The sequence below is a fragment of the Hippopotamus amphibius genome, chromosome 15 (genome assembly GCF_030028045.1).
Source record: "Hippopotamus amphibius kiboko isolate mHipAmp2 chromosome 15, mHipAmp2.hap2, whole genome shotgun sequence".
Classification (NCBI taxonomy): Eukaryota; Metazoa; Chordata; class Mammalia; order Artiodactyla; family Hippopotamidae; genus Hippopotamus; species Hippopotamus amphibius.
Genome location: NC_080200.1, coordinates 591,425 through 604,837, shown reverse-complemented (window position 1 = coordinate 604,837; position 13,413 = coordinate 591,425). Strand labels below are relative to the sequence as shown.

At 67.0% G+C, this 13,413-nt stretch overlaps 1 protein-coding gene across 6 annotated transcripts; it reads right to left on the bottom strand.

The window, feature by feature from the left end:
* Nucleotides 1-557: 557 nt before the first annotated feature.
* Nucleotides 558-13,373, bottom strand: ARHGAP45 (Rho GTPase activating protein 45). 6 transcript variants are annotated; one of them, XM_057708851.1, is made up of 23 exons: nucleotides 13,214-13,373; nucleotides 11,991-12,321; nucleotides 8,842-8,985; nucleotides 8,560-8,644; nucleotides 8,405-8,477; nucleotides 8,156-8,222; nucleotides 7,920-8,057; nucleotides 7,773-7,837; nucleotides 7,474-7,584; nucleotides 7,323-7,403; nucleotides 5,494-5,682; nucleotides 5,130-5,267; nucleotides 4,824-5,014; nucleotides 4,593-4,717; nucleotides 4,431-4,514; nucleotides 4,174-4,278; nucleotides 3,904-4,076; nucleotides 3,433-3,621; nucleotides 3,213-3,350; nucleotides 2,723-2,949; nucleotides 2,432-2,639; nucleotides 1,623-1,719; nucleotides 558-1,260 (listed from the first exon to the last, which is right to left on the bottom strand). In XM_057708851.1, exons 1-23 carry the CDS (start codon nucleotides 13,301-13,303, stop codon nucleotides 944-946), a joined length of 3,366 nt encoding a protein of 1,121 aa, XP_057564834.1. In that variant the 5' UTR covers nucleotides 13,304-13,373; the 3' UTR covers nucleotides 558-943. The 6 variants fall into 6 exon arrangements, with proteins under 6 accessions (XP_057564834.1, XP_057564833.1, XP_057564832.1 ...); XM_057708850.1 differs by lacking the exon at nucleotides 13,214-13,373 and adding an exon at nucleotides 12,988-13,117; XM_057708849.1 differs by having other exon boundaries at nucleotides 4,431-4,717.
* Between the last annotated feature and the right edge of the window lie 40 nt (nucleotides 13,374-13,413).

Here is a 13,413-nt window from a genome sequence, read left to right as displayed (position 1 = left end):
TGCCACAGCCGGGTCGTGTCTAAGCTTGGTTGGGGGTGGGGGGTTTCTCAGTCTGGGGGGCTGTTCTGTATCAGGAAGGGAGCCTAGCAGCTTTCACCATGGCTGAGGGTGAATTCTAATTCATTACACGACCCGTTGGTCTCTGCAGAGCCGGCCCCAGCCCGCAGGCATAAACCCGACTGCGGCCCCTGAGCTAGCGGAGCGGTCCTGGCCTCCTCCTCGCTGCGCTGTCCCAGGCGGTGGCCACGGTCTTCTTGAGGCTCTTCAGCCCAAGGAGAGTCCAGCTCCAGCTCCGGGGGCACACGAGCCGCACGTCAGTGCTCGCAGCCCCGGAGGGCGGGCGGGCGGGGCGGGGGGTGGCCTGCGTCAGGAGTGGATGCGAGGGGGTCTCCACGGCCACCTGGGCTCGCGAGCCTGCCGGGGCTGCCTGGTGGTGCAGTCTCTCTTCTTCCCAGCTCCCCACCCCCAAGCCCAGCACGGAGCTGCGGACGGCGCTCAGGGCCTGTGTGTCCCGGTCGCTAGGCCGCTGCTGGCAGAGGAGGCGGGCTCAGGGGAAAGACTTTATTTTATGCAAAAGGAATGTGCCTGTCTGCGGGCTCCATCACGGGGCCTCCCTGCACCCTCCGCCCTGGGCATCCAGACCCACTTGTCCGAAAGAGCTGGGGCATCCCGAGGCCACTCGGCCCGCCATCCACAGAGGCGTCCGGCCCTCCCCGTGGCCGCCATGCGGCGCCAGGGCGGCAGGGCCCTCCATCACAGCCCAGGGCAACTCCCAGCAGAATCCCCAGCTCTGGGCAGTGGGGCCTGGCGGGAGCGCAGCGCAGGCAGAAGCTTCTGGAATACGTGGCCAGTGACGCCCTCGCTGCTGTGGGCGGAAGGTGAGGCCTCTCGGGGACACGTCCGCAGGGATAGGGGCCCAGAGCGGGCCTGCCCGCCACCCCAGCTACACGAACTCTGGCCTCCTCTCCTGGCCCGCATCCCGCGCGAGCCGCCCACCGCGAAGCCTCACGGCCGGCAGCCGCGCCAGGGCCGTGTTGTTGCACTGGTTGGTGTTGTACTCGGAGAGCCGCCGGGCCGGCTCCTCCCCGAGGTCCTCCCAGACCCCCGGCCCAGGCCCGTCCTCCCCCTCCCCAGCGGCGCCGCCCAGCCGCTCCTCGCTGCCGCTGCGGCTGTCCCGGTGGCCCTCCGCGCCCGCCGGGGACGGCAGGTCCGAGGCCTCCTCCAGTTCTGAGTCAGAGTCGTTAGAGGCGACGTGGGGTTCTGGGAATTCCAAGGGAGAGGCACAGACACAGAGAGAGGAACAGATGGACAGGCTGTGAGCCGTGGGGGGCGCCGGGCGTCCGCCTCCCGTGACATCCGGCGGCGCCCTCCCAGCAGGCCCGGCTACCCGCTCAGAACCCTCCCAGCTCAGGCGAGGGGCAGGGTCTCAGACACTTGGGGTCGTTTCCACTTCAAGGTGCCCATTTCTCCACGTTGGCAAAACCCTTTGAAAAGGTGTAGCTCAGCAAGAGCTGGTAACACACTGACAGTGAACAGACTGTCGTGTTCTCGGGGGGCCGCCCTTGACGTGGACCCATCTGCCACCCACCGCCTGCGCGCGCCCCCAGGGCCACACCACTCACCCAGGCCGCCATCCTCAGCCTCCTCCGGCAGGGGGCAGGCTGCACCCCCGCTGGCCTCCGGGTACGGCTCCTCGGCCCGCTGGCTGGACATCCCATCCTGCAGAGGAACGGAGGTCAGGGAGGCGCTGGCCATCCCACATTCCATTTTCTGTCTAAAAACCCGGAAAACTGTTCACACGGGCTGCAGCTGAGCACGTGAGGCCCCCGACCTCACGTCATGAGCAGGCTGAGCTTGTCCGAAGGGAGGAGACGCCCTGACCAGGAAGGCCGAGGCCCCGCATGGACGTCGGTACCGGAGCCACCGTCCCAAGGCCACAGCCAGGGATGTCGCCTCCTCAGCCTGCCTCCCCTAAACACGGAGACGCCGGACAAGGGCTTAAAGACGCACAGAGGACTGCGTCCGGAAGCTGAAGCCGCCCGGAAACAAAATGAGCAGACGTGAAGAAACGAGACCCTGCGGCCGAGGAGAGAGCAGCAGGCGGGACCCGAGGACGTGCGGTGGGCGGCGCAGAGGTGGGAAACAGGAGGCGGCCCGGGACCACGCCAGAGTGCAGCCTGACGTGAGCCCCAGGGAAGGCGGGGGAAGGCCGCAGGGCCTCTGCACCCCCGGCGCCCCGTCGGCAGATCCGAGCCCACCCTTCACCCGGTTCTTTGCTTAAAAGGCGCCTTGGGTGCCCCCAACGGCTGCCGCCGAGCCCCGCATCTCCTAGCTGTTACTCCCAGCTGATCCCCCCAAGGGTGAGCGAGATTCCGGGCCCCACGGCGCTCCCGGGGCCCGGCAGCCCCTGCCCAGGGTGGAGAGCCCTCACCTGGCCCCCAGGCGCCTCGGGCTCCTCCTCAAAGACCAGGCCGTAGTGGGTGATGAGGGTCTCGACGACGCAGGCCTGGTGGGGGTAGTCCACCAGGGAGGAGAGGGACACGGTGGCCTCCGTGGGCCGCGGCCGCAGCAGCGTGGGCCCGAACACGATGCCCAGGTTTCCCGGCGTCATCTTGTTGTCCTGCTCCACCTCCACGATCCTGGGGGGCCGGGGCGTGCGGGGGCAGGTGTGAGCGGCTCCCAGGACACCCGCCGCCCTCGTCCCGGCCTGGCCAGCGCTCACCTGCGCAGGTGCCGCACCAGGTACCGCAGCGTGGCGCAGTTCTCCCGCGGCAGGTCCCGCAGCAGCTCGCGCAGCCGGCCCGCCATGGCCACGGCCACAGCCTCCTTCTCGGTGGCGTCCAGCCGGCCCCGGGACGCCGCCTTGGCCTCGGCCTCCGCCTTCAGACTGTCCTTGGCCAGCCCCACGAGCTCGTGGTAGAAGCGGAAGGAGATGAGCGGCTCGGGCAGCTGCAGGGTGACGGCGGAGGTGTGGGCTCCGTGGGCCTGGCGCGGATGCTGCGCGTCCTGCGCCGCCCCCGCCCTGGACAGCAGCCCCGCCCCCACCAGGCACCGGCCCCACCCACCCTGTGCTGACCACGCCCCGCCCTAGCAGCCCCGCCCCCACCAGGCACCGGCCCCACCCACTCTGTGCTGACCACGCCCCACCCTGTGCTGACCACGCCCCGCCCTAGCAGCCCCGCCTCCACCAGGCTCAGGTCCCTCCGTCTCACCTGGCGCAGGTAGAGTTTCAGGACGTTGCTGATGTCGTGGGGTGAGGCCTGCGACAGCTCCACCAGCTCCTTGCCGTTCTCGAAGGCCTGGCACAGCTTCTCCACACGCGTCTTCACCCCATTGACCCGGTAGATGCCCTGCGGGAGCCCGCCGTCAGCCCGGGCCCACACCCCTCCCCACCCTGCGCGGCCCCTCGGCCGGATCCCCTGCGGGGGTCACCTTGGTGCGCAGGGCCCGCTGCTCAATCTCGAAGACGCACTTCTTGATGATGAAAGGCACGCCGTCGGGGGTGCTGCGGGCGGCCTGGCCGAAGTCCTGGCCGAAGAGCTGCAGGCGGCCCTGCAGCTTCTTGTGGCCGCACTGGATGGCCAAGGTCTCCAGGCACTTCTTGTGGCAGGCCAGGCAGCACTGGGGCAGGCCCGGAGTGAGCAGCCCTTCCCGGCCACCACCCCACCCCCATCCCCCGCCTCCCCCGCCCTCATCACGCCTCCTGGCTGGGAGACCCGCCCCTGCCTGCAGTGCGGGCCTGGGCTCCTCCCACGGCCCTCGGGCCCCGCCTCCAGGCTGCGGCACAGGCTGAACCCGGGGCCTGGGATGCCCTTCCCCCAAGAGCCTATACGTGCTCCTGGCTCCCGGCCGGCCCTGAGGACGCACGTGTGGACGCCGGGCTCTCCCAGGACCACCGCTCACCTCCTCGCACTCCGCGCCCTGGAAGTACACGTAGCTGTTGCACTCTCGGCACTTGGCCGGCGTGCGGAGCTTCCTGAGCCGGTGGGTACGGGCCGCCTTGGACAGCCCCACGTGGCGGAAGGGCCCGCTGGGCATGGCCACAGGTAGCTCCGGGGCCATGCCGTTGAGGTCAGCTGGGGGGAGTCAGTGTCACGGAGGCAGGTCAGGGCCAGGTGCACAGAGGGAGTCCAACCCCCCCTCCCCCCACTGCCCTGCCAGGGGCCCCCTCACCCTGGTCAAAGGCTGACGCCCCTGTGCCACCCTCCTGGTCAGCCAGCTCCTCGCTGGACGACATGGTGCCGCTGGAAGACGTGCGCTCGAACTTCTTAAAGTCCCCTGAGCAGGAAACCGGGGTGTCAGACACTCTCCCAAGGGCCCTGGCAGGCACCCCTCCAGCACCCCGGCTGCACGATGACCCCACGGAAGCCTGGGAGGGGCGGCGGCTCTCCACCCTCCCCGACCCACCGCCCGCCACGCAGGCGCCTCACCTGAGCCCGGGCTGGGATCCAGACCGGCCTCGGCGTCGGAGATGGCGATGGGCCACGACTTGTGCACCTGGTGTCCGCGCCCACCTGGGAAAGAGGTGTCCCCCGTGAAGGGCTGCAGGGGGGCTGCAGAGGGACCCCCGCCCGCTCCTGCCAGACCCTCACCCCTGCGCTCCTTGGCAAGCTCCCCCTCGCTGGGCCCACGTTCCTCCGGGGGGCTGCCCGTGGCCTCTGCCAGCGTGGCATCGCTGACGTTGAAGCTGCTTTTCCGGGCACGCAAGACCGGGGACCTGGTGGGACCAAGAGCCACGAGGAGGGGCCGTGATGGGGGTCCCAGAGACACGCCCCCGCCCCGCCCCCGCCCCCGCCCCCGGGCATGCGCAGACAGCGGCGCACCAGGCGTTGGCAGAGACGTGGGGCTCGAAGTCGTAGTGCACGTCGGGCTCCTCCCCACGCTGCAGCTGGCGCACGTGGGAGGCGTACTGCTGGCCCGGGTCGTACAGCTTGCTGCTCTCGCACAGCATGTGGAAGTGCACGGGCAGCGGGGCCGTCTGCATGTGCATCCCCTGGTAGTAGGCGATGGTGGCCTGCGGGCAGGCGGGCCGTAAGCACAGAGCTCCCGGAGCTGCGCCCGCAGCCGCCCTGCTTCCGCCCCCCCCCGCCCCCCCCCCCCACCCCGCAGGCGCGGGCGCCCCGGCGCACCGACTTGATGGTCTGGTCGCTCTGCCGGATGACCTCCTGGATCTGCCGGAGGGCTGTCACCTTGGTGTCCTCCAGCTCCTGCTTCTGGGTCTTCGCATCCGCCACGCACGTGCGGTACGTGGCCATGGCTTCCTCCGCCTGGGGTGGGGGCGAGGGTGCCCAGAGAGGCCTCAGCCCGGGGTGCAGCCCTCAGGACAGCTTCAGGCCCAAGGGGGAAATCAAGCAGGCACAAGAGGCTGGGGAGGCACCCCTGGCAGGAGGCACAGCCCGGACGGCGGCCTGGAGGTGGGCACTTGCACACGGGGGCCGGGGCCTGCCAGCGGGTGTCTTGCTCCCCACCGCCTGCCCCCCGGGCGGCCCTCACCTTGTTCTTGGCCTCCTCCTCCAGGCGCCGCCGCTTGTCCAGGGTTTTGGAGGCCGTGCCCCCCGCACCGGGCCCAGCGCCCGCCTGCTCCTCCTCCGCTCTGGCCGCCAGGAAGCGGGCCTTGTCGTGGTCCTCGCAGCGCTGCACATAGGCCTGCCTGGCCTTGCGCAGATTGGACTCTGCCTCTTGCTGCGGGCGTGGGAGGGAGCAGACCAGCCCCGTCAGCCAGAGACCGTGTTAGGGACCTCTGCCACCCACATCTTTTGTCCCCAAATCCCACGGCCACTCAAGCAAACAGAGGCCCCCGCCCAAGAACCAATGGCAGAAGAACAGGAGGTGACAACCTACAGTGGGACCCTGGGGGTGGAGCCTGCATCTGGCATGCCCATTTTACAGCTGGGGAAGCTGAGACCCAGCTAAGCTCTGAAGGAGACACCAACTGCATCATCCTCTTCACAGATCCGCCCACGCCCGCCAGAGCGACTTGCGCTTCTGTCTCTTTCACTTCCCTCCTTACAGATGAGAACAGTGAGGCCGCTCAGACAGGAAGTCAGGCACCCTTGCGGTTGGCAGGAAGAGCACTTAGTCAAAACCCAGGAGGGCTTCTGGGGGCCACACCTCACAGCCTACACCACCAGAAGCTTAAACATAAAGAAAGGAACTCACAGGAGGACTCACAGAAACCACGGGAGAAGTTTTTAAAGTAAACATAGCGCAGAGAAGGCCTTTCCATGCGTGACACAGAGCCCAGAGCCCACAAAAGACAAGACCGCTACTAACAGTCATGGGTTTCAACTGGGAAGACAGACACGATATTAAGAGTCACAAGAATACACTGTGACACGTCATCAAGCGCTGGGTTCTCTACTATGTAAAGAGCTCTGGCAAGTCAATAAGAAACGGTACTCTCCAATCCAAGGTGAGCAAAGGGAATGAAGCGGGAGCCCACAGGAGAGGAAAAGCATGGCGGTGGCTCGGGAGGTCAGCTCCTACACTCCTGCCACCTGTGACCCGGCCGTTACCTTGCAGGCACGGATCTGAGATCAGTGCTGGGTCACACGTCAGAGCCACAGGGGTACAAGCTCACCACAGCAGTGGTGTTTGCAATAACAACAGCTCAACGACCACCACACTGTCCACCAACAGGGATTTAGTACAATAAGCCCTGTGGCTCCGTAGCTAAGCGCTGGTAGCGGAGGAAGAGGGAGGTGGAGTTTCACGTGGACCGAGATGGGGCGATTGCCTGGATGTGAGTGCAAAAGGCCAGAAGCAGAACGGGGTACCCGGCAAGCTGTCATCAGGTGCAGAAAAGGGTGGAGAGGCGATGTGCCAGACGTGCCACGGGACACCACTAGCTGGAGCTGGGGCCGTGGGGGCTCTTTTCACCACAGGCCCTGTTAACAGGCCTAAAAAGCAACGCAAAAGATACCAGTGCCTTTGGAACAGCCCAAAAGAGAGGTGGGAAAAGAACAACATCCCAGGAACCTGGAGCATCCGCCAGACCTGAGAGAGCCTCAGTTTCCCTCCAGCCCAGACATGCCCCTGGCAGCCACGGGTGACCCGTTCCTCCAGGCGTCTGAGCCATGACAGTGATGGGGGTGCCCTGGGCCAGGGCCTCTCCTGCAGCAGCTGGGGGTAACGGGGCTGGAGCAGCTTGGAGGCCGGGCCTGCGCCAACCTGTGACACCAGAGCCAGCCCCACGCGGGCACAGGGCATTCTGCCAGCTGTCCGCACAACTCGGGAAAGGACCACCCCGGCGCGCACCAGGAACGGCGCATGCGCGAGCCGGCCCGCCTCGCCCCCTCCCGGCCCCCCCCCCCCCACGGTACCAGCTTCCTCTGGGCCCGGTGCCAGGACTCCTTGATCTCCTTCCTGCGCTTCTCATGCTCGAGCCGCCGCAGGCTCAGGGGCTGGGGGGAGACGGGCGTGAGTGGGGACCCGGGCACCCTCCACCCGCCCGCCCTCCGGGGCGCAGCCCACCTGCATGAAGGTCTGCGTTTGCAGGGTGCCCACCGCCTGCACCAGGCCGTGGCCGAACTCCAGGTCCTGCTCCATGGCCAGCGCGTAGATGGACAGGAGGGGCATGTGCGGCTGTGGGGGTGGGGCGGGCAGTCACGGGGTGGGACGGGCGCCCTCGTGGTGGCCCTGCCGCCTCCCCAGTTCCCTCCGCTGCCCTGGTCGAGACGGGACAGCGCTCGCCCTCAGCCCATCCTGGAGGCGCCGAGACTCGCACCCAGGCCTGAGGGGCCCCCCCACCCCGGTTCCCGGGAGTCGCCCACCTCCTGCGTGACGCTCTGTCTGCAGTTCTGCACGATCTTCTGCAGGCCTTTGGCGAAGTCCATCTCTGCAGGCGGGGAGCGCTGTGAGTGCAGGGGGAGGAGAGGGGCCCTCCCGCCAGACCCCATCCCGCAGGACCCAGCCCGCACCCAGCGCGCTCCGCTTCTCCAGGTAGCCGATGAGGTCCTTCATGTACTTGGCCATGCTCTTGGCGTACTGTAGCGCCGCGTCCACGCCCCCCTCGCAGCGCTGCAGCAGCGTGTCCACCGCCTCCGGGGACAGGCAGCCTGTGGGGGAGACACCCCTCAGCCCGGGCTCCCCCCCGGCCCCCCCTTGCTTCCGCCCCCCACCCCCCAGCCCCCAGCCGCTGGGCTCTGAGACTCACCGGGATCACAGTCCTCGCCGCTGCCGGGGGCGCCCTCGCTCCCCTGTCCGTACAGGTTCTCCATGGACTGTACCAGAGGCAGACAGGTGAGTCCAGCGTGGGCTGGGCCCCGTGTAGTGCCCACCCTGCAGGAGACGGTCACCACCACCCTGGACAGAGCGCGAGACCACGGTCCGCAGAGGGAGCAGGGGGGGACTCACCCGCTCTGCCATCCTGACCCCCTGCAGCGCCCAGGCCACCCCTGCTCACCTGGCCCGGGTCCGTGGGGGGCACAGACAGGAGGATGCTGCTGTCCACTTCGCCCATGAGGAACTCAGACACACTGCAGGGCAGGGGCCAAGTGTCAGGGGGTACATGGCTCCCCACCCCCCATCCCCCACCCCATCCCCCACCCCCATGCTCACGTGCTGCTGAAGGAGACAGCAATGGTCTCCAAGGCCTTCTCAAACTCCTGCTTGTCCGACTCATTGCTGCACTCGTAATGGAAGGCTGGAGGCAGACAAAGACGAGAGGGGTTGGCCCAGTCTGTGTGGTGACCACCCATGCAACTAACTGAAGGGGGGAGCACGGGAGTTGTTGTGTCCATCAAACTCCTATGCATCCTTCAAAACCCACTTCGAACATCCCCTCCTTCAGGATGCCCTCCCAGACAGAAAGCCCTTGCTGCCCTGTCCTGGCCAGCTGACCTTTGACCTTGGCAATGAGGGTGCCGGCAGCCGTGAGCGACTCCACAGTGTTCAGCAGTGGGTACTTGGAGATGACCTGGTGCATCACACGGAGGGCCTCACCCAGGAATTCATTGGCCAGTGGCCGGCGGGCCTCGAGGAGGTCTGCCAGGCAGAGTGGGTATGAGCAGGGAGGCAGGGAAAGCCTGCCCACCTAACCCTAACCCTAGCTCTCCTCAGAGCTCCAGGCCCCAGGTGGGAAAATGGAGGCTGAGGTGGAAGAGGGTGACTGCCTGAGGCTCAGTGTGTGACCTTGGCGGGCGGCGGGTGGGGGGTGGCTGTCCCTCTCTGGCCAGGTTGACAAAGGCCAGGTGTCAGTCCAGACAGTCCTGCTCAGAACACCCTTTCCTCGTCCCTGCAGAAAACAATCTGCCACCGACCTTCAGGTTGCAGTCCTGGTGCCTCCTCCTCCAGGCAGCCCACCTGTCCCCTTCCCTGCCCCAAACCCTCAGCGCTCTGTCCAGCTCTCTCCCAGCCCTGCCTGCCTGGGCACTGGGGCTTAAACGCCCTGTTATCTCACTGTCTCCCGACAGCCACCGCTTGAGGCAGGCGCTGTCATCACCCCCATTTTGCAGACGAGGAAACTGAGGCACACAGAGGTCATTTCTCATGGCAGAAAGACCCTGCCTGGCTCTACTGCGTGGGCAATGGGGAGCCATAGAAGGTGTTAGAGCAAAGGAGAGTCAAGGTCAGATCCGCATTTTCGAAGGTGGCTTTACATGCCCTCCTCAGATGTTCTTAATTGGAAAACAGTGGTGTGTGCAGGCAGAACACACACCATCTAGTGGAAGCAAAACTGAAGGGACTTGTGGATGGGGAAGGAATGAGCAGACCCTAAGACCCAGGAGGAGCCTGGCCGCGGGGTGGGAGGACAGCTGCGGCCCCCGTGTGCCTCTGGCTCTGTGCTGGGTAGGTGGTGCTCAAAATAACACAAAATACAAAGGAATCTGAAAATAGGTGTCTGACCCCTCTTCAGCATGCAGGACCCCCACTGAATGCCACGGACGGGGAGACCCCCACGGAGTCCCTGGCCTCAAATTCCTCCAAGTGCACCCCCGTCCCTCAAACCCAGGCTCGATTTGCTGCCTGAATCCGAGGCCACCTCAAGGAGGCCGGAAGGAGCTTCAGGAATCCGGGGAGGCCGGGCCACGCCCCTTCCCAGGACCGTCCTCCCTCGCACCCCGCCCGTCACCCCGCCCGTCGTGTCGCCTGGGCCTCGGCTACCTGGGTCCCCGCGGCACGCCCGCCTGCGCAGGTGGGACTCTGGCGAAGCGTGGCCGTGCCCAGCCCGGCACCAGCCCAGGCAAGCTCCCGGCAGCCCTGCGTCCCCAGGGCGCCGGCCGCAAACGCCCCGAGGGCCACGTGCTCCTGGCCAGACGCTGCAGCCCGCAGCCCGCACCCCGCACGGTCCCCTCACCTCGGGGCCCCGCCTGGCAGCGCAGCGGCCCCTGGTCCAGCGCGGGATGCACCGTCCCGCAGATACACATGGCGCGGCCGTCAGCGCGTGGGGACCGTGAGTGCGCGGGACGGACCAGGCGACTGGGTGGCGTGGGGGTCTTCGGGTCGGTCCTCAGCTACCAAACCGGCTCTGGCCGGTCCAAAGGCCCCGCCCCCTCCGAGGAAAGCTCCGCCCCACGTCCCGCCCCGCCCCCGGCGTCTGGCCAGCCCTCCGGGATTCTCAGCACCCGGGACTCGAGGAGCTGGAGTCTAGGATCAGAGGGCGCGACTCTGCCCGGGATGCGGCCAGGCCAAGGGCGGGCAGGGAAAGCGGCCCAGGTACAGGGCGTGGGGAGGTTCGGGGAGACGCCGCCCCCGGGGATCCCAGCGCCCACTGCCTCCTAGGCTGACAGTACAGGAGTCCCCGAGCCGTCCCACTGTCCCCACGGCAACCACTGTGCGCTGAGGACATCTGGTTACAGTCAGCAGCCCCCTCAGGGTGTATCACGGCCCCATGTCACAGATGAGATGCCAGAGGCTTAGAGAAGGGACAGCTCTCCCAGTCTCACAGGCCAGCAGGGGCAGCACGGGGATGTGGACCCACATCCTCTGGGCTCCAGGCCCTTTCTCGGCCCAGGGCTGCCCCAAGGTGCAAAGAAGGGTGCCCCTGCCCTGGCCCATCCTCCTGCAGGACGCCTCCTGGCTCAGCCCCGCCCAGGCCTGGCCTCCAAGGAAGCACCAGGATCGGAAAGGAACTGAGATTAGAGGGTTTCCCCAGGAAACAACTCCAGCCGCACCCCAGGACCAGATAACCCCAGGGGCTGACACCCCCCACCCAGCAGAGGCTCGGCCAGCACCGCCCCCCATGAGAGCCTGCAAAACTAACGTCTCTCCAGGCTGACGGTGAATCTGGGCTCTGGCCCCTCCTTGGCGGGGTGAGCCAGGAGTCAGGGCCCCACTCTGGGCCTCACTTTCCTCACCTGTAAAATGGGCACCTGCGGGACGCAGGCCAGAGTGTTTAGCATGGCCCTGGCACTGCAGTTTCCGGCAGGAGGGATCATAGTGCCCTCCTCGGCTGCCAGGGACAAACAGGAAGCAGATGAAAATAACTCGGCAGGAAGCTGGGCTGTCAGCGGACGCGTGGAGAAAACGGAACTGCCATCCCACAGGCCACTGACTCCTGCAGCTTACGTGCCAGTCCTGCCCCTCATCCTTCCCAGACGTCTCTGTGTCCAGACTTAAGCCTGCCTCCAGTCCGTTTCAGTCCAACATGTCGATCTGACCTTGCTCCACCTCTGCTCTAACACCGTCTATGGCTCCCCACTGCCCTCAGGATAACGTCCAGGGTCCCTCTGCTTGCCATTCTCAATGCCTCCAGTCTCGCACACTTCCTACACCTGGACCTTGTTCCCCAAATGCACCTCCACTCCATGTTTCTGAGCCCGTGCACATGACAGTCCCTCTGCCTCAATGCCTTGGCTTGTTAGTTGCCACCAAACTCCTATGCATCCCTCAGAACCCTAGGTGCAATGGCTTTTTCCAAGCTCTCCCTACATCCCCCGTCGGAGACTCCCCAAGTCCCTCCTCCACCCTGCCTTGACCCCACAGGGTTTGGGATATCTGTGTCCAACTCTGCCTTCCACCCAGGCCACGGTGTCCCTGCCACTTCTCACCCTCACGCAGAACACACTCCTTCAGCTTCTCAAGGCCCTCGGCAAAGCGGGCCACATCAGCCAGCAGGTGGGAGATGTCCTCCACGGTGTCAGGGCAGGGCCCCTGGATGGGCCCGTCGGCCGGGCTGGCCGTGGACAGGGGGCTGCGGTGGCCGCGGCCCAGTGTCCAGGTGCTGGCTCCAGACAGCGGGAAGCCAGCGGCGCTGGCGTGGCGGCTCAGGCTGGTGGGCCTCTTCAGGGTGCCCATGGCCTTGGCGTTCGAGGCCACACCCGGTGGTTCTAGGCTGGGCCCCAGGGACACTGTGTCAGCCCCATCTCTCCTGGGCAGTTCCTGGGCGGGTGGGGGCAGCTGGTAAGGCGGGTGCTCCCACTGGGGCCCTGCCTCGGTTTCCCCAGAAGTGAAGAGGGGCTCTGGAGGGTCTTCAGCTGACCCCACAGGGGTCAAAAGCCACAGGTCAGGGGGCTGAGATTTGGTGTCGCGCCCCTCCCATACCTGTTACCCAACATCCTCTTCCCCGGAGCTTTCACAAACAACGGTCTCTGCTGAAACCACAGCTGGGGTGTGGGGGAGGGGCACCCCACTTCCTGGGGTGGAGCAGGGAGGGCCGGGGTCTCCTTAGCTCCCCTCAGGGGAGGCCACCGCAGACACACCTGCTCATCGGTAAAGACGCCACCCGGATTCCTACACTGGGAGGGTCCGGCAGGCCCCTGCGGCCCGCGGACAGGGCAGGCTGTGCAGGTGACCCTGACTTTGTGGCAGGCCCACCCCCACAGATCTCGTTCCACACTCTGCTCCTATAAACCTTCCGCCCAGGGGCCAGGCGGTAGCTCGCACATCTCACGGGGCCTGGAGGCCCCAAGGTCCCGGAGACCCCCCCCCAGGGAGTCCCGGACCCAATGCACCTGCACCCCCACACACCCGCCCACCCACTCCCTGGACCCCCGAGCCGGCCCTGGACGGGCTGGGGGGTGCGGCAGCCGTCCCGAGGGCTCCTACCGTGAGCTGAACGCGGGGCTCCGAGCCCGTCCTGCGCGGCCCCCGCCGTCCAACCCGGTGGGGGCTGTAGGCGGCTCGAGCCCCCAGCCGGCGGCCCAGCATGGCCTTGCCCGGCCCTGCCCTGCCCCGCCGGGCCCGAGCACGGGGTGTGCCCCTGTCCCCCTGCGGCCCGGGTGTCGCCCCAAGGTCCCCGCCCGCTCCGAGCTCCCGGTAGAGGCTCACTCACCCCCGCGGGCTGCGGGCAGGGGCTTCCCGCCCGGTTCTTTTTTGAGATGGAAGGGGTTTTCATGAGCTCTCGCTTCTTCCTGGAGAACATGGTGGGGCCGGGCCGAGCGGCCGGAGGGGCCCGAGGGGGGCGGGCCGGGGGTCTCAGCACCGCAGCTCCGGGCGTCGGTGTCCTCGGGGCCACATTGCCGCTCCCCTCCC